At 41.4% G+C, this 20,582-nt stretch overlaps 1 protein-coding gene across 7 annotated transcripts in view; it reads right to left on the bottom strand.

The window, feature by feature from the left end:
* The window catches only part of TDRD7 (tudor domain containing 7), a 47,316-nt gene that overhangs the window by 8,977 nt on the left and 17,757 nt on the right, over positions 1-20,582 (bottom strand). For 4 of the 7 annotated variants that reach the window (XM_042023571.1, XM_042023566.1, XM_042023567.1 and 1 more), the window contains 5 exons: positions 19,593-19,678; positions 19,082-19,138; positions 18,228-18,445; positions 3,933-4,513; positions 1,484-1,670 (listed from right to left, as the gene is read on the bottom strand). In XM_042023571.1, the coding sequence (XP_041879505.1) occupies positions 1,484-1,670; positions 3,933-4,513; positions 18,228-18,445; positions 19,082-19,138; positions 19,593-19,678 (1,129 nt within the window). The remainder of the gene's footprint in view (positions 1-1,483; positions 1,671-3,932; positions 4,514-18,227; positions 18,446-19,081; positions 19,139-19,592; positions 19,679-20,582) is intronic. The other 3 variants (XM_042023568.1, XM_042023569.1, XM_042023570.1) reach the window with 3 other exon arrangements.

Raw genomic sequence — 20,582 nt, 5'->3', positions numbered from 1 at the left:
TTTCTTGAGTCTAGGGAGAATGTACTCAGTTACCACATTCTCTATGCAGCCACAGACAAACTACTTTTTGCCAGTTTAGTACCATTACTTTCATGTTTTCAGGGGAAGCCTCCTTCTCAAGATCTCTGTAAAACCATCCTCTCCAACTGTTCTATAGAATCTCAACCGTAAATAAGAACAGTGCTGGAAGAATTCAGCATATATTAACTCAAACCACATGAAGAACGGTAATAAAGTTGCAATTTTTATTTATAAAGTTTTGAAAGTGTTGAAAAGTCAAATACCACTTAGGTGCCCTTATAAATTTTGCCTATTGTTTTTCAGCATTAAGAGAATAATTTTGATTTAAGCTTGTCTTTACTTTGGTACAAATACCACAGTCAATGCAGGAAACTAGAATGGAAACTGCTGATTGGCAGCAAGTAACTGGAGCAAAAGTGAGAGAAAGAAGGCTTTGATGGGACTTCCTACATTTTTTCTGAACTCTACCCTGCAAAATGTCTGCACAGCAAATATTGAAAGGAGGTCTGAACTCTGACAGAGGACAAAAAAAAGTGCAAAAAGCAGCAATAAAACAGCAGCCTTCTTTTGGCTGATAGCTCTGACTAGGGAGAAATTAGAGGCAAGCATACCACTAATTTTCTTGCCACTTCTCTAAATCCAACAATCTTTCACAAAACCAAGTTCTGACACCTCACTCCAACTTACAGCTGAAGGGTATCATACTAATTTTCAGAAAAAACTCAGTTCTAATACATAGGCTATTTCAGTATTTATAAAATGGTTCAACTTTAAAAGTATGCTAAGTAGGGCTGGGTAAAAAGTGACCTAACTGGGGAAAGAAACAAAAATGTTAAAGAGGTCTCATTAATGTTGACTAGACAAGAAATAATTGAGAAGTTCTAAACTTTTTTTATACTTCTAATGTATGTTCTAATTTCACTGCAGATGGCAAGAAGAGTCTGTTTGGCACAGGAAAAGTTTAGAGTTAAATAACGTCAATGCAGTTTAACTAAAATGCATACATAACTCCCAAAACACCGTATCTGCCTGGAAGGGGAAAGTATACTTTCTTTTTTGCTTTCTATTTATGTTCATGTTAGAGATACTTCAGTACAAGATTTCAGACAAGATCTAGGAGCAAATGAGTGTGGTCCTTCCGTTTCTCTTGCTATGTTCCCCTCCAACCATGCCTCCTATCAAAGGTACATTTTCAGCACCAAAGTGCTATAGGGCCCAGCCCCTTTTAAAACCAAAACCCCCAAACTCAAACTATTTATGGAAAAAACCCTGAAAGACCATTTAATTCTGTCAATCACACAACTTCTACAAGGTCTTAATTTCTCATATACCTGAAAACAGAAGCACTTCAGGGCAAGAAAAGAAAGAATACTAGTGCAGCACATTTAAGAATTGACCGTGTATCTAAAAAACAAGCTTGTCTCAATTATTTTTCCAAGTGCCAAAAGAGGTAATTGCTTGCCTTTATTCTGTTGTCTTCTAGAGAAATTATCTGAGCACGCAACCAGGCATCTTCTTCAGCATGTACTGCAACGAGTTGCCCAACACTCAGAGACTGAGCTGGTGACAAGGTACTGTTCTGACTGTAGTACGCTTTCATTTCATCTTCCATTTGTTCCTGGGCAGAAGAATAATCTTTGCCCACATACCTACAATATTTTACAAAAAAACAGAAAACAAAAAACAAAACATAACAAGAGTTGGGATGCAACTTCAAAAAAGCTGAATAAAACCATAAGAACATTTACTTGCTTATATGAATAAACGATATACATTTTCTAAGACATTAGCATCCCAACTCTTCTCCCATTAACAGGCCTATAGAAAAAAGTTACTCTGTCACTAACAAACACCATCTTAATCTGGTTTTCACTAAGGCTGATCCAAACCAAAGCATCTAAAATATCTTTAAAAATTAGCTGTTAAACCAAGTGCTGTTTACTCTCATACCCCAGATTTTTCTTGATATTAGGCTGCTGACCTAATGGTTCATACTAATGCTGTTTGTGTTACATAAGTCTTCTTACATCAAGTATATAAACTTTCTGAAAAATCCAAATGGGAAGTCCTGAACGCTTCAGAAACAAGTCAGATTAGAGCAGACAAAAGGAAAACTTACCCACAAATTTGTATTAGTAGCTAGTGTTTCAGCTTGATCATAGAGACTGTGATACTGCTCAATTCTACCACACAGTTTAGATTATATGCCCAGAAACAGAGCAGATACAGTACTGTAACATGCTATGGTAACTCTGTTATAAAGGTTATGTTAAATCTGATCACATTCCAGGGAACTGTGATTTTCCTAGAAACAGGCTTTTTGTTTCTGTGCAAGCATTCATCTACTTCGTAATGGAGATAAAGTGGGGTGACAGTCACATATGGGCTATTTAAAAGTTTCTTTAACATTTGTTTCATAGAGATACCTAATAGACAGTTGGAGTAGCTCAACAGAAAGTAGATACAGCAGGAAATTTCAGAATTTCCTGCCTCACTCACTATTTTATTCATTATTTCTTCTGAGAATTCAACTGCAGTGCCTAGTGTATCATCTCAGCCTTCAAACACTGTTGTGAATGCCTAGCAAGTATCTAGGAGTGTTTCTATCACCTCACTTTTTATTCTGACCACATTAGAACTCTTTGAGAATTGATCCATGTCTCAAAACAGAAACAGCACCAAACCTTTCAGCTTTGCCTTCCTAAGTACTGCAGGTGAAAGATTTCAGACCAAAACCACTTAGCCACATACCAAGAAAGTGAAGAGATATTGCTTCACTCCTGAGACTGAAAGGAATCTTGATTTTATTGGTCCTGCATAAATCAACATCAACCAACAGCTGCTGTGTAGTTCTTGTGTAGGTCAGCAGAAAGACACTGGTAGGACATGTAAGAAAAGAAAAGCCCATGCACTGTTTCCTCCCTATACATCTACCTGAACATTTTCTTGTCATGGCAAAAAACCCTATTCCCTTCAGGTCTAGTTTCATCGTATCAGGATAATGACCTTGCCCATGAAGTACATGGATAACCCTAAGTAGTAATTTTTGTAACTAGGACCAAGAAACCACTAATTATCATCATGTACCTACACAGAGTTGACAAATTGAGCAACTTCAGTACTGTCCAAGAAACATGGTTCAAAATTTGGGAACTGCTGCTTTGTAGAGGAATTTTTACATCACCACCCTCAGCTAACCAGTATCATACGGTATTTTAATCCATGGTACTCAAAGCATTTATCCCAAATACTTAGTGGCAACCTCCTTAAAATAACAGACTAGAAAGCTAAGAACTGTTGCTCCACATGTACAGTAAGTTATAAATGATGCCAGAACTAAAACGTCTACAGGAAAAACGAGGAAGTTTTGTAGAGTTAAATCGCATACGCACAGCAGGCTGGAAGTAAGAGATGTAATGTAACAATCCACTTCTTACACTGTCCCCCAAGACTGGGCTGATTAGGAACCAAATCAAGAAACACTAGTAGTTTATTGCTGGATGAAAGCTCATCTTTCCAAAAGTGGAATCTGAGCACAATTAAGTCACGCCTAGGTACTGCAAATCAGTTATAGAAGTAAAATATTTTAATAAGCACAACAGTAATATCTGAATACCATTTTGTGTTGTAGTAGGATTATTTATAAAGTCTTCCAATGGCAGGTCAAATCTGTCTTGATTCTCAGACAAGCTAAAGCTGATATAAGCGATCAGTTCAGGATGGAAAAATTTTCAGAAAATTTCAATTTAAACACACAAACAAAAGGATTCTTAATTTTCATTAGCAAAGTAAGTAAATCATGAAGTCCTGAAACCTCCTATTCATCTGTTCTTTTCTGGCAGACCTGCACAATATGAGCACATGGATTTGTAAATAAAGCAAAAAAGGTAGATTCTAAAATAGAAACTTGCCTAATTAGGACCTCATTAGTGTTTTTCAGGTCTAACACCATGATGGACACAGATCCTTCCGATGGAACAATTAGAGAAGGAACAGTTACGTTTTCTAGATACTGGTCCTTGGATTCTTCATACTGCTGTTCAGCTGTGGCCTTCACACCATCATGCCTCTTGACTTTCTCAGTGACATTCAGATTCTCATCAATGCATCTTTGGGGTTTAGCATAGAGGATTGCCTTTCTGGGGACTTCGGATACATAGTCCACAACACACACATCTGACAGCAACTCTAGATTATTTAGAATATCTTCCGGAAATTTTACTTGGTAAGTGTCTTGGTACACTTTGGGAAGTGCATGAGCCCAAAGACCACTGGAATACTTCAGCAGGATGCTAATAACTTTCTCCTTTAAGTCGCTGCTAAGTGATGCAGGTGTGGTCTCCATATTTGGTTTTAACGAAGTGTCTGCTTTTGATGAAGTAACATTCTGAGATGCCTTTTCTTGCTCAGTATCACTTTTTGCTACTGGTGGTATTTTCTTAGCAGGATAAAGAAGTCCATCCATCGGATCACCTCTGTGTATTTTCTCCACCTTGGAAAACAAAAAATAGAGTAAATAATTGGTTGCATCTCTAAGACTAAATCGCCTTCCCAATTACACTTTTATAACATGCATTTTATACAGACTTTGAAGAGAACATCCACAAGGAGCTAAGCTTGAGGTAGTTACTACAGGTTAGTACTTCCTGTAATGCTTCCTCCTCTGTTTTGAAGGGTACAAAACACATATGACTACATCAGTAATGGGCAAATATCTAATCTTTTCAATACAACTGGAACTTGCTTCCAAAGAAGTACATCTTAGGAGGACCAGAAGATGGTGACACCCACAAATTTACATCTTTTGGACATTAACCTTCCCAATCTTACCCACAGGTAAGTAGATCATAAACAAAAGTTTCTGTCTCAGTTTACTGAGGGAAAGGAGATTTGATTCTATATTTCAGAAACAAGAGGACACTTGCCAGGGAGTGCTGTCAGGCAAGCTATCTGCTGTCATGCTCAGAGAATGATTTTTCTTTACCAAAGTTCTGAAATTAAGGGAGAAATTTCTCTTCATAATAAATTTCATAATAAAATTGATCGGACCCTTTTAAATCATGCCCCCAGCCTCCTGCAGAACCAGGTATTTTGCCAGACCCTATGTCCGCACCCTTTGCTAAGTTCAAGAACAAGGGTATCACATAGTCTGAAGTCACAACATTGAAAGGACCATCTGAGAACTGTAGCCACAAACTCACAATAAAATTCTGCTTCCTGAAGCTTTGCAGTTTCAACCTAGATTGATCTAAGCATAGCTTAGCAGGAATCTATGTTAAATTGAGATAACAAAAGGTCTTAGTGTTTTCACATTGGTCTGAAAGCAAAAACAATAAAGAAAGTTATTAAGGTTTATGTAGCTCCATTTTGAAGTTCCTTCCTCAGAGGAAACAACTCTAATCAAAGTCATTTTCAAAAGCAGATCAATGAAAAAACATGGAGCAGCTGAATTACTTGCTACTACTCAGGGGTGGCATTCACCTCCACACTACTGATGTCCATACCCATCAGAACTTTATAAACCCTGCCCAAGTAATTCTTTGCAGCTCTGCCCTAGCAAAATACAATCAAAGCATAATGAACAAGTCTTCAGGTATTACATTGCAGAAAAAGAGTAGCACATATCGCTAATTATCAGGATAACATTAGCAAGAAACAAACAGAGTTACAATACATCAAAAAAAAATTTAAATGGCCTTTGCTGTGTCTAGAACCACGTATTTTGTCCTACATACACCTTATCACATTCAGCCCAAATTGCCACATGATGATCTGAGTTAATGCACTATGAAAGTGCATTTCCATACACTTGCTCTGCATTACACTGTCTAGGCTGGTGCCAAAATGAGCTGTGAAACAGTTCTTGGGAATAGGTCTTGGTCAACTTCCACGAATACTAGCATGACACATAAGAAATGGTTTTCATAGATATAAAAAAATATTAACCATGTTAGAGAACCCTCACACATTCCTGGTAGCATGTCTAAATTCTTCTCTATCAGTGAAAAACCAAAATAGAAATACTTTCTGCAAGAGTAAGACATAAGAAAGCGAAGTTCTTGGGCATCTCTGCTAGTCAGCTTGATATAAGAGACAATAAAACATGTCTGGCAGTGAAATCTAGAAGGACCAAAGATGCCTTCAATGATTCCTGACAGAGACCACCTATATTTGTACCGTCTGATATGAGGAATCTTACTGTGCTCTTTGTACCACAGGCAAAGAAAGGAGCTCAGTTAAAAATAGAACCAAACAAAATACCTACCAAAGCCTTGCAAAGGCTTTGGTACACAGTCAGGAGACCAACGTATATCAAGTCACACAGACAAAAAAATCAGAGCATGCCATCTTTGCAGATAATGACATCCTAAATAGAGAGGAATCAGTAAGAATGTCCCTCCCATGTGTCCATGCACAAGATTGAGGAATTCATTTACATGACTAGCCAAGGAAACTTTTAGCTCCAGAAAATACTTAACATTATCAAGAAAACAATTTGTTTGAGAAGGTTGCGTTGGAATTTATGGCAGTTCATCCTGGAAAAAGCTGGATGCAGAGATCTACCTTTATCCATCCCTTCTCTTGGCTAGTGCTCTTTAAACGGAGCTGCAACAGAGCTGAATAAATTTTTGCTGACAGGACTATAAACCCTTACATACTAAAGACAGAGAAGATCCTCAGAGATCTTTAAGCCTCTTAACTCCAATAATAGCTCTGGGGTTTTCTAGGCACTGAAGTTCAGTTTTGAAGAGGCTGTATATGCTGACGGTGCAAACCATTTAGAGACAGCAAAATGCTATTTCAGTAAATAATTTCAGATTACTTCAGTATAAATAAGCACAGGTTGACATCACTAGAATCACAGAACCATAGAATATCCTGCTTTAGAAGGAACTCACAAGAATCACTGAGTCCAAATCCTGACCCTGCACAGAACATCTCCAGGAATCACATCACCTGCAAGGCCACACAACACCACAGAAACTTTTAATAACAAGCAAATGGTTTCACTTGTGAGTAGGACTTCAAAACAGCCACCCTTTCTTTAGCACAAATATCTCAACCAGGTTTCCTGTTGAGTTTATAGATTTGCCTTCAAGGTACTTCCCATTAGTATGGCTGACAGGCCAGCTCTGCAAGTACATTATTATTCTGGGAGGTATTGAAAAACACCTGAAAGACAACATAGTCATTTGTCACAGCCAGCACAGGTTCATAAGGGTAAAGTCCTGCTTCTCAAACTTAATTTAATTTTATGACAAGATAACCTACCTAGCTGATCCAGTGCGTATAATCTTTTTGGGTTTCAGTAAAGCTATCCATAGTGGCTCTCACAGTGTCCTTCTGGACAGAACAACACAGCTGGATAAACACATCATGGGATGGGTGAGCAACTGGCTCACGGGTCAGGTGCAAAGGGTTACAGTCAATGGGGTGACATCAGACTGGCGACCTGTCCCTGCTGGGGTTTCACAGGGCTCCATCCTCAGCCCTGTGCTCTTCAACATCTTCATAAATGACCTGGATGTTTAGTCACCCTTGGAAGGGGTACTAAGCAAGTTAACAGAAAATACAAAACTGGGAGGAGTTGTTGACTTCCTTACAGGCAGGGAGGCCTTGCAGACTGACCTTGATCAATTAGAGGGCTGGGCAGCCACCAACAGTATGAATTTTAACAAGGGAAAGTGCTGGATTCTGCACCTGGGATGGGGCAACCCTGAATGTGTGTATAGACTGGGGAACAAGAGATTGGAGAGCAGCTCCATGGAAAATGACCTGGGGGCTGACGGCAAGTTGAACATGAGCCAGCAGTGCCCTGGCAGCCAGGAGGGCCACCCGTGTCCTGGGGTGCATCAGGCACAGCATCACCAGCCAGGCAAGGGAGGGGATTGTCCTGCTCTGCACTGGGGTGGCCTCACCTCGAGTGCTGGGGGCAGGTCTGGGTGCCACAATATAAGAAAGACATTAAGCAATTAGAGTGCATCCAAAGGGAGGCACTGAAAGTAGAAAAGGGCCTTGAAGGGAAGCCATATGAGGAGTGGCTGAGGTCACTTGGTCTGTTCAGCCTGGACAAGAGGAGACTGAGGGGAGACCTCATTGCAATCTACAACTTCCTTGTGAGGAAAAGAGGAGGGGCAAGCACTGATCTCTTCTGTGTGGTGACCAGTGACAGGACCCAACGGAATGACCTGAAGCTGTGTCAGGGGAGGTTTAGGTTGGATATCAGGAAAAGGTTTTTTCCCCCCAGAGGGTGGCTGAGCACTGGAACAGGCTCCCCAGGGAAGTGGTCACAGCACCAACCTGGACAGAGCTCAAGAAGATCAAGAGCTTAGGGACACGGTGTGATTCTTGGGGATGTCCTGTGCAAGGCTAAGACTTCGATTCAATGATCCTCGTGGTTCCCTTATAACTCAGAATATTCTGTGATTCTGTGACCATTCCTGTTGTCACCTCTCCATTACAGAGCACAAAGCAGAGGTAACAGCTGTCAGAATGTATTATCAGGGCAACAGAGAGTGAAGTTGTTCTACACAAGAGAACAGCATTTTTGTTCTGCACTTGAGTAACAGAGGGAGCTCTTAAAAACTGAAATCTGGAGACTCAAATAATAAAACTTCAAATAAAAAAATACTCCCAAGATAAATATTGGCACTGCAACTGAGTGGAATGTAAAAGAGCAAGTCCACTCATTTTGACATACGCACTTAGAGAGGACAAAGGCAGACATGCTCCTGTATGTGTTGGTAGGAGAAAAGCTTTGTACAAATATGCTTGACAGTGTTCAAAGAGCCACTACACTAGCATACATAAACTAAAGAAAGTATCCTCTTTCCAAAGCCAGCCTTGTTTAATTGTGTGTACAGTGATAATCATACACTGGTAACCTCCTGGAGCATCAACAGTTTCCAAGAAAGAACTGGAAAAAACACATCCTTGAAATGAGAGTTTCTATTCAGAGTAAATGTCCTTCACTGTTAAGCTTACATTCAAACTAGAATATGCAGTTATTTTATGCCATTCTTCTGCAAGGTAGGAAAGGAAAACCTACAATGGAAGTTAGCATTTTAATGTCAGTGACACAGTCTCGTCCTATGTGGCAAACAAAAAATCTGGCTCCATGGTTCTTGGACAGGTTCTCAAAGACGGCCCTAAAATACAAATCAGAACTATCACTCTGATTCAGTGAGAAGAATTCATCAGAAGTGTGGTGCAGTTCTTTCAGATCTGATTTAAATATGCAACACGGAAGCCAACTACCACGCCATACATACCACAGACTGTACGCAGACACATTTTACTGGCAGGCTCCTTAGACAAACGCTTCAGCGTGCAAGCAGCTCTCATCTACCTGACTTTTCTCAACAGTACATGAAGTTCAACTCCTAGCAAGCTGGAGCTCAAAGCAGTGAGGAAGGTACTTCTGGCATTGATCAGCAGTACCTTGCATCCACACACTGGCTGACGGCATCTTTTCTCTGTCAGTGGCAGCCACCACAACTTCAGGAACCACTGGTTTTGCCCATCCCTCTACAGTACAGGTCTCCCCAGGAAATGGAGAGATGCTGCTTCAACATTAACATGCAATTCCTGCCTGTTCTTCCACGTAGCTGCTGCTGAAAGTAACAGAGTTTAAGCTACCAAGCTGCTGAATATGCGTCCAGAGCAACCAGCTCTAGGGAAAAAACGAGACTTGGCCAATGTTCTTGAAAGGCTGAAGATCCCCACTGCACAGGGTAGCATCACTCAGTAAGGAGCTTTTCCTTACAAGGATGTGGAAGCTTCTTACATCATCCATTACAGCTAATCCTTGGAATCTACTCCAGCCCTTACAGCTTCTAGTCCGATACACAATTAATTGTTTTGCATGGGGAGCTATGATACCTATCTCCTTACCCTTAACAACAGAAGAACACATCAAAAGGCTTGTTTTTAGCCAAGCCTCATGTTAACTAGGAAGTTGGAACAGGACTGGAATACATTGGCAAGAAAAACTGTAGCATACATAACCGGACACAGACCTGGACAGACTGCAGGTGACGCTGCATGAGCATGGGGGTTGCATTAGGTAATCAAAAGAGGTCCCTTCCAACCTCAGTGATTCTGTGATTCTGTCTCTGGTACTCATTTCTTCTGTACTTAACTGAATTGCTAGAATACAAGTCATATTGGGTGTATTTTTGTATTTTCTTTTGTTGTTAGACTAAAGGATCCCTGTTGCCAAGATATCCTCCGTTCAGGTTCAGCTCGTGCTCAGGGCTGGGGTGGTAAGCTCTATAAAGTTCAAGAGTGTCTTTAGATTGCCCCCTTCTGCTCATCCTCTTTGCCCTCCCACTTCATTACCCTGCACATCACAGTGAAGATACTTGATCTCCAGTTTCTTGTGCTTACAAGACTCTGGCTTCTGAAAATACAAAATTACAAAGGAAACTCTGTGATGCAATAAGACAGCTGAGTCAATCTAACAACTCCATACTGTCAAGGGTTGCCCCTATTCCTCACATCTTTATGCCAGCACTGAGGATGGATCAGCAGACATCTTTGTCAGCAGTTCTTTTTGGCTGTACTAACCTTTACCTCATAGTGCACTGAAGTTCTCCTATTAGGTCAGAAAACTGCAAGATTTAACATACAGGAGATGCATGGGTTGCAGGAATAAGGAAAGATGCTATCAAATGGAGTCTGACTTCATTTCATGGCTCATCATGTTGTCTAACCACTCATCACCAGGACTGATGTTCAGGTATATAGATTTACAGCCTGTTTTAAAAGCACTGTGTTTGAACAGAGGAGTTATTCTGGATCTTGTGTCCTCAACTGGCTCATTTCCACATGTGCTGTGACACCATCTTCTCAGTGAGGCTGACACCAACTGTAGTCTGCTCTGTGCTGAAGTAAGTACAAGACATCTAATTACATTTTAGGTAGAACATGTCTTGTGCTCTCTGAACTCTGTTCTAAATGGCTAGTGGCTCTGCGTCTAAACATCAAATTCTTCAGTGAGCATGGCAAAAGAAAGTTATCATAATCCAAGACCTCATCTACTGGAAACAGCTTTTAGGGTTTGTATAAAACTGTGACCTTTCATTCATACATACTACCAGATGTGACAGCCTGCTCCATTGTCTCCTCCATGTGCAAAGTACTTTAGAGTTGAATTTTTTATTCTCTCAAGTCTGTTTCTCTGTTTAGAAGGATGACTTTGGCTTCACACAGCTTAACTGTGGTATAGAAATTCCTTCTCTGAGTAAAGACCTGACGGAACCAAAATTTCTCAAGGAATACAACTCTCTATCGTGGCAATCCTTCTCTTTTCTGAGCATACCTGTTTAAGTCACACTGAATGCTACAGCAGAAACTCAGCTGCCTGATGCAGTAGTCTGTAGTACCCGTTTTGCTAAGACATGGTGTACTGCCCAAGAACAGATTCAGAAAACAAAAGTCTCAGTCCTCTTTCTGTCAGTTTGTTTACCATCTAATCCTGGCATCCTCCCAAGCCTTTAGTTTCACTTTCTGAAAAAAGCCCCAACATTTAGAAATACAAAATATGAATAATAATCTGAGAACTAGATACAGCTAAAAGAAGATACAAAATATCCTACCAGTTAACTAGGCAACATTTCATTGTTGTCTCATGCAAGTCTCATTCTTATCTAAAAAATCCTCTACATCCTTGTAATGATAAACTTCAACTTGTAGTGACTACTTAAAAAAAAACAGAACCAAAAACCAAACAACAAACCAATCAAACACCCCCAAACCAGTGAACAAAAATATGTTAAATTTCCCCCTTATTTCTCCCATTTTTTTCCAATTATGTATTTGCAAGACTGACAGACTGTGGGATGTGTCCAACACCTTACCAGACATCCAAGAGATTAAGTGAAGAAAACTAAGCTTTCCTTTACCCTGTAAAGCTTCCTCCTCAGAATAAACAGCCAGGCAAATGTTCTCCAGTCTGAGAAGCCTTTTCACACAGCATCAGCCAATACAATGTTTAAGGTCACTAAAGAATATGCTCACATGTTACATACTGTTTAGCTTTATGTTTATTAAAAAGCAGTAAGAAACCTGACTGAGAAATGATAGATTGCAGAGATGAAACTGTCCTCTGATAACAACAGATTAATACTTAATCTAGCATGTAGCTGGAGCCAGTGGAATATCTTATGGAAGGGAACATATTTGTTCTAGAACTCCTGAAAAGCAAATATATCTCTTCCAGCACAACTGGAATTTCAAAATTCAGAATGGTAGCGTTATTTTTCTACCAGCTCCTTCAGAAACCAGATAGAAAGACTACGGCAGTCATTACCACAAGAAAACTCTAGAATCAATTCAATATGCATATATCCCTTCTTTCTGTGAATTACAAGGTGCCTGCCTATTATTCATTCTACAAAAATACCAGCTCTAGGATTGGTGTTTTCACCAAAACTTCGGGTTTAGTAAGTATGGAAGAACTTCTGAGGCACAAGGTATGACAGGATCCATCTGTCCTGATGGATGAAATGCATTTTTGGCTTTAAGTGACCCACTGTGCCACTTAAGACACTGACTATGGAACAGGATGGGATTCACCTGAGAGTACTGAGGGACCTGGAAGAACCACTAGAAGAACTAGAGGCCTGTCAGCCTGACCTTGGTGCTGGCAAAGGTTATGGAACAATCATCTTGAGTGTGATCACACAGCACATGCCAGACAACCAAAGGATCAGGCCCAGACAGCATGGGTTTGGGGAAGGCAGGTCTTGCCTGACCAACCTGGTCCCCTTTTATGACCAGGTGACCTGCCAAGAGAATGAGGGAAAGGCTGTGGATGTTGTCTACCTGGACTTCGGCAAAGCCTTTGGTACTGCCTCCCATAGCATTCTCCTGGAAAAGCTGGCAGCCCATGGCTTGGACAGGTGCATCTTCGCTGGGTTAAAAACTGCCTGCACAGCCAGGCCCAGAGAGCAGAGGTGAATGGTGTCACATCCAGCTGGGGGCTGGTCACCAGTGGTGTCCCTCAGGAACTAGTGTTAGGGCCAGTGTTGTTCAACATCTTGACTGATGATCTGAATGAGATCACCTGTACTCAGTACATTCACTGATGACAGCAAGCTGTGTGGGAGTGTTGATCTGCTGAAGGGCAGGAAGGCTCTGCAGAGGGATCTGGACAGGCTGGATCAATGGGCCAAGGCCAAAGGTATAAGGCCAAGTGCCAGGTCCTGCCCTTGGGTCACAACAACCTCGTGCAGTACTTGAGGCAGAGTGACTGGAAAGCTGCCACTTTCCACAAAGAAAAGAGGGATGCTGCTTAACAGCACACCTGAACATGAACCAGGAGTGCGCCCAGGTGGCCAAGAAGCCCAGTGGCATCAGCAACAGTGTGGCCAGCAGGACCAGGGAAGTGATTGTCCCTCTATATTCAGCACTGATGAGGCTACCCTCAAGTTCTGTGTCCAGTTCTGGGCCCCTCATGACAAGAAACACATGTGTGTGCTGGAGCAAGTCCAGAGAAAGGCAAAGGAGCTGGTGAAGGGTCAGAGCTGGAGAGGGTAATTCCTATGAGGAGCAGCTGAAAGAGCTGGGGTTGTTTAGCCTGAGGAGGAGGTGGCTCAGGGGTGACTTTATCACTCTCTGCAACTCTCTTTGAGGAGGCTGTAACCAGGTAAGGGCCGGTCTTTTCTCCCTGGCAACCACCAACAGGACAAGAGGACAAGAACTCAAGCTGCACCGGGGGGGTTCAGGTTGGACATTAAGAGGAATTTCTTCACTGAAAAGCTGGTCAGGCATTGCACAGACTGCCAAGGGAGGTGGTCAAGTCACCATCCTTGGAGGTGTTCAATAAATGACTAGACTGACAACCAGTGCTATGGCTGACAAGGTGGTGTCTGGTCAAACATTGGACTCGATCTTGGAGCACATCTGATATACTTGCTGTACACCAACACACACAGAATGAGAAGCAAAAAGGATAAATGTCAAGCACTGGTCAGTTCCCAGAGCTATGATGACTTTGGTGTCAGCAAGAATTGGTGGAACAAGCAGCACACCTGGAGTGCTGCGATGAAGGGCTTCAGGCTCTTCAGGAGGGACAGGCAGGGCAGGCAACATGGAGGAGTTGCACTGTATGAAAAGGGGAGGTTTGACTGCACAGCCCTTACTGTTAGCGATGACGTGGGTGAGAGACTCTGGTCTCAAAAGAGATTGAGTGGTTGTAGTGGTTGTCTGCTACCAACAGGCATTTAGGAGAAATCTCTGGGTCGGTATCTTGTCCTTATGGGAGACTGCAACTTCCCAGACATCTACTGTGAACACTGTACTGCTGTGACAAGCAAATCTGGGAAATGCATGAAATTTGTAAGAGATAACTTCTGGTCACAAGCACTCAGTGAGTCTACCAGGAAATATGCCCTTCTAGGCAGAGGACTGTGTCAGGGGAGGTTCAGACTTTATGTTAGGAAGCATTTCTTTAGCAAGAGGGTGGTCAAACACTGGAACAGGCTTCTTGGTTGATGCCCCAAGCCTGACAGTGTTCAAAGGATATTTGGACAATGCCCTTAATAACATGTTTTAACTTTTGGTCATTCCTGAAATGGTCAGGCAATTGGACTAGATGATCACTGATAGATTCCTTCCAACTGAAATACTCCTTGTCTATTTATTTTGCAAATACTTATCACTTGCATTTTTCCATACAGAGTCAACATTTGCATGAAGCTATTATAAATGCCAAGATCCCTTGTTCCCAAGCTTAACAGTCCACACAGAAAAAAACCACTTTTTTAAAATGTAGTCAGTTGTCCATGTCAGCTGTAATTAAGATTACACTGAAATTTTATGGGACAGAAACATGGTATGAGGAGGTTACATACCTCTTCAGAGAGCCCTGGTCTTTAAACAACCCTGAACAACCCTGTATTATTAGCCAGCTGAACTTGTATTTACATCCTCTAACAACTCACTTGTTACAATTCTGACCAGCATGCGTCCAAGTGTTACCCCTGAGGAATCCCACCATGACTTCCTGCCTTTCTGAAGGTCAGTCATTCCAGGCTTGCTCCATTTCCAGTCTTTAAACCAACTAAACACCCACACAAGGGTATTCCCATATGTCCTAGGCTAAAAGGTCCTAGCTCTAAAAGCTTTTGGAAAAGAACCATGGAAATTCACACAAAAGTTTCGAGAAAAGATCTAAGAGTTTAGGCTTGTCTTGCACTGCCATATCTGAATCACCATTCACATCATGCCTGAAACACTCACAGAGTTCAAGCAGCTGAGGAGAGCTGAGCATGTACAAGGAAAAAGTCCCTTAAACATACATACAACTCAGTAGGGAGGTTTATATTTAGACTGCAGAGGGAATCATTTTGTCATGTTGGCAGTACCAAATATAAATTTATTATTACTTTTTGGAATGTGACTTACAAGAAAACCCCCAAAAACTATTTAATTTACATGCCTACATACCTCTCACACCTCTGCTGCAATGTTCTCTCTCCCTCAGGGGGTTCAGCTGCCTGCATCTCAAGGATTCAAGTCGGAGCCCAAACACAGCAAAGCTATGTAACTTTGACTCAGAATTCTAAGAAAACAGCTAAGTTGTCAGAAAGACTTGTGACAAAAATATGTAGAAAGATAAGAAATGAGAGAGCAGTTGGAAGTCTAAAATAGGGATCACTAGCTGCTCAAAGACACATAACAAAGTTATTAATCAAACAGAAAAGTAAAAAATTCTGATAAAAAAGGTGAAGGTGGGAGGGTCACTGGCAGTCATCACTTTGTTCAAAGCCCTAGTTGTGCTGGAGGTTAAAGCAAACAATTCAGCAACACTATGGATCTGCCCAGAGCTGTTGAAGCAGATTTTTCTCCTGGCTGAGGTCTGTCTAGACAACAAAGACGTGTAAGCATGTTTACTGTCAACCCAATTGCTCATGAAGGCTGGGCTATAATCTGTGACTGCTAGCCACTACTTGGTAACTTCGTACTTTTGCATTTAGCAGTGCAAAGTATGTTGCTGCAAGTAAGATGCTCAAGAAAGCTCACCTAAAGAAGGGAGGTAACAGACAAATGGAGATAAAGTCAGCCTCAGTACCTCCTGCCTGAATGGTGAAGGCTGAAAACAAGATCATCAACCTGCAACTTACAGTGCAATTTGGAGACTTGAACTCACAAAATAGGAAAAATGTCTATAACCCATGGTGTAAAACCACAGAAATTACAATTTCCTAGATAAAATTCCTTCCTTTCAAACAGGAGTTTTAGAGATCCAAAGTTATTCAAAAGTGATACTCTCCAAAGCACAGTCCTCAAAGTAAAAGCTTGGAGACACTGAAAATGTATTAGGTTTACTGTCTGCTGGTTTGTAACTATGCTACACTGATCAGAATGAGTACAAAAGAGTATGTTCTGTCTCTTTAAGAAGATAACGAGAGAAACACCAGGCATGTTTTCTCTTCTGAGCCTGGCAGACACTCCCAGTGTAAGAAACCAACAAGACAGAAATAATTTAGAAATCAGTCTTGGAAGTGTCCTTACTTTCACTGGACAGTACAGTCTGTCTTCTGCATTTCAAAGGTTCTACAGAGCTGTACATGTGCAGACAATATGTTTGAGCCAGGAACAGATTATATTTAAGAGATGTATAGTAGCTTTCATATACAAAGTCCCAGTTCAAACTTTTCCGTGCCTGAGCCATAATTACAATTTTGTAAGTCAGTAAACTGAGACAGGCTTCAGAGGCTCATTAACAGTTCTCTACAGTAAGACTGACTGTGCCAAGATAACTTGATAGTTCTGACTGCTGTTGTACTGTGCCCATTGTATTAAAATGTTTCCATGGATTTAATCAGTGCTTACTTATGCTTAAATGACTTTATTTGCATGCTATAAAGAAAGAGATAGACCCAACAGATTAACAAGCAAATGGATAATGAACACAGAACAAAGATCCTGGATGAACAGGACTGACTGGAACATTAGCTACAAAAAAGACTAAAATTTGCTGCATGAATTAAGCAATTCAAGACATAACAGCTTGCTCTATAGATAGATAACACAGCAACCAATCATCAACCATCAAAACAAATTGCTGCTGACTGCATACATTTCTAGTGTCTGTAGTGAGGTGTTACAAACACATTTTATGTATCTGTGAGAATACCACACATGCATGCAAATAGTGTTATTCCTGAAGAGCAGTTATTTAACCCAGTTAATTTCTTTTTTTTTTTGGCACTGAATGCTTTTACATGAGAAAAGACTTAGTAGGACATACATAAAAAGCACTTCAAGAAGAAAAATATTCTTATTACTTCAATACTCTTGTCAAACTGTGCCACAGTTTGACAGATACCAAAGAAGTTGAAAGTCCTCATTGGTATCACTGGCCTGTTAAAGTAAAGCTAAACAAAGCCTTAATGCAAAGTTGCATGACACCATAAATGACCTGTGAATGCAGAAGAAGAGACAGAAGTACAGCAGTTGAAGACCCTCAATCCAGTGGTGGTGGCAACTCATGTGTCAGACCTCTAAGTGGACACTCAACCAGACACCAGCTCCTAATACGAAAGGCAAAGACACCCTTGGCAATCAAAGGGTAACATACAGCAGAAGAGGAGAAAGGGGCTTAGCTGTAATCTCTCCCCTCAGCATTACCACTCTTCAATTTCACCTATTATTGTGTCATAAACCTAACTTACAAAGCAAAATTCCTTGGCTTAAAATGTGAGAAAAATCTTTGGAAAAGCCTATAGAAAGATAAATACCCTTAGATCTCAGACTGTCACAAAGGATGTTGGTAGCTTACAGCATTATGAGGTGATAAACCCACCAACAAGGAAAAGCATAAAAAGCAATTGGGAAAAAATCCAAACCAAGAACAACAAAAATGGCATGGAGGTCACATGTCACCAGCTATTTGGGTTGTCAGTACTGTGGTCAGTTAAGGACGGCAAGTCAGCAACCCCAAGCACTTGCTCCAGAACACCACAGAGGCTGACCTTCCCTCTTCAAAACACTAGTTCAGTCAACAGTGACTTTCTGGGGTTTCAAAAGGCATTGTTACAATTTGGGAGTGGGGTAGTGGGGTTGCGGGGGCTTTCTGTCACTGCTACAGAGCATGAAAGGAAATGCAGGCACACATAAAATAACATTTGGCAAATGAACACTCAGAAATCTGTAGGGTACTGGCATCTTCCATAAAAATAGCATTCAATACTTACTGTGCACACATGAGGCCAATTCTCAAGCTGATAGAGCACTTCTGTGCTAAGGTCCTCCCGGTACATTTCCCGATAGATCTGAGGCATCTTTGACATCCTGACACCACTGCTGTACTTGCTCAGAAGCTCCTTAATGCGACTTTGAAGTTCATTGACATCGGCAGCAGAAGAGCCAGGGGCAACAGTATGTGTCTCTGCAGTGGATGTATTCAAGCTATCTGTTTAAAAAAAAATACAGCCTTGAAGTAAACATAGCCCTACCAACAGAAAGATGATTACCTCCCTACTTAAAAACTAAACATGGGAGCTGCCAGCATAACACCAACGCTAAAATGTGGCTCTCCTGCCCAGCATAGCTTGTCCAGTCACTTCCTGTGGCAAAGAACCATGGAAATCTCAGACATTTAGTAACTACCTAAAGATGATTTTTCAATCACTGTAGTTATTTTCATAAGATGTTGCTACACTACTTCTGAAGGGATTCTGGAAGAGGATTCAGAACCATCAATCCCACCACAGCTGAGATGCTGCACTAAGGCAGTATCCCAAGAGGGGCACAAGATAATTTCTTTATGAGTACAAACACAACAAAGATACAGCATGACAACCAAGCATGTTGTTCTATATTCAGACAGGTGTACAAATCAGACCAATGATTTGCCTTTCATTCCAAGATACGTCCTGAGGAAAAGTCTCCACCCAGCAGGCAGCCTTTCTGTGCTACTGCACCCAAGGAAGCCCTTCAGTGAAGCAAGGAAAGTGACAATTGTTCAGCTGCTCTGGGCAGTTTCATACACTGTGTGTAGGAATTAGGCAGTCATTATATCAGGAAGAGGTTCACATCATTAGCTTACCTGCTCCCTCATTTCTACTCCTCTTCTCCCTTTGGTGGGGTGTATTTGCTGCCAGATCTGAAACTTCACAAATCAGGCTGACAAGTCTCAAAGAAAGCAACCATCATTCTGCAAGCCCACTAGCAGCACAACTATTGAGCCACACAGGCAGAAGAGTATTTTCTGGACAGATACATTAGTAGTGCTGCTTACTCCTGAAAGGCAGGATTTCATCCTTATACCAGATTCCTACCCCTCAGTAACATTAAGCTTACTCCTCCTGTTTCTGACCTCCTCACACTGGCTTTGTGATTGGCTTTGACACTTACTGCCCAATGTTTTTCCTGAAAGACCAAGAGGCAGACAAGCAAACGCACATTTCCTCAGCACAATGGAATTAGAGTGAAAAGGTTCACTCACAGAACTTGATTTCTCATCCAAACCTATCTTCATTCAAAACAAGTAGTAAGATTTTTTTTTTAAGATGACACCCACTCTGAGTAGTCAACAAATAACTTCTTAATGGACATACCACCTGACTCTGTCGAAGAGCTTCTGGACAGGTGAACTTGCAACTCCTTTTGAAACCGTGGTGGGACAGTCAGTCTCTTCTCAGACCTAAAATTGGAAAGAAAATTGCTTAAAATAATTCTTCTGTCTCTGAATAACATTCTATTTGCTTCTAAGACCTATACAGAAAAGAAAATGCATTCCACACACTCCTAGAAGGTCTCCTGCACAAGATGAGTAGTCACAATGTCCTTGTCAGGAAGACAACCTGATAAGCAGTAACAGGACAGATCAACAGGTGGTTTCTAGTTTTTACTCATTTTTCTCATTATTGTGAGAAACAAAACACAGTAAAAAGACATTAGCAAAGGGAAAGCATCTAGGAACACACAGGCATTCAAGGTCTCTTTGTGGATGCTGTTGTTACTCTGTTTAACAGTCTTCTCTGAAGATCTCTCCCACTGAGAGCACACAAATTTCATGCTTGCAGGTGTTCTTCTGGGATCCCCCAGAGAGCAGCAGCTTTTACATGGGAGTAAATGAGCTTCTGACACTGAAGAGGGCACAGCACTGTGTAGCTCACAAAGACCTGGGAAAAAAATCAGCTGTGGAATAATTACATACACTGCAAGCAAAAGGAAACAAGAGCTGGAGAAGGGAATTCAAAGACTAGGACCAAACACCTCCCAAAGGAAGAGTTGCACATACCCAAGGAAGAGCTGCAGTGTAGAAGTCAGGGTGGTAACATTTCCGCTACAGCAGGGCAGGTTGCTCTGAAACAGGCATCTCCTGACCAGACCAGACCATGCACATGCACGGGGCAGGCTTTGCAGAAGATCTCTGCCCAGGGGCCAGAAAGGGGACTAGCCAACTCTGGAGTTCAGGGACAACAGTGGAGCAAGCCAAAAACCTCACCATCTGCAGAACCACCAAGGGTGATTTTCACGTCTTCACCGGGACTGTTTTAGAAGGTAGGACAGCAGTTCAAGTACAGTGCTGAGGCTAGTCTCAA

The sequence above is a fragment of the Corvus kubaryi genome, unplaced genomic scaffold (genome assembly GCF_017639235.1).
Source record: "Corvus kubaryi isolate FWS band 111438036 unplaced genomic scaffold, C.kubaryi_AGA036_p1.0 37249, whole genome shotgun sequence".
Lineage (NCBI taxonomy): Eukaryota > Metazoa > Chordata > Aves > Passeriformes > Corvidae > Corvus > Corvus kubaryi.
The sequence above is the reverse complement of the archived record's forward strand: the minus strand, read 5'-3'. Positions and strand labels throughout refer to the sequence as shown.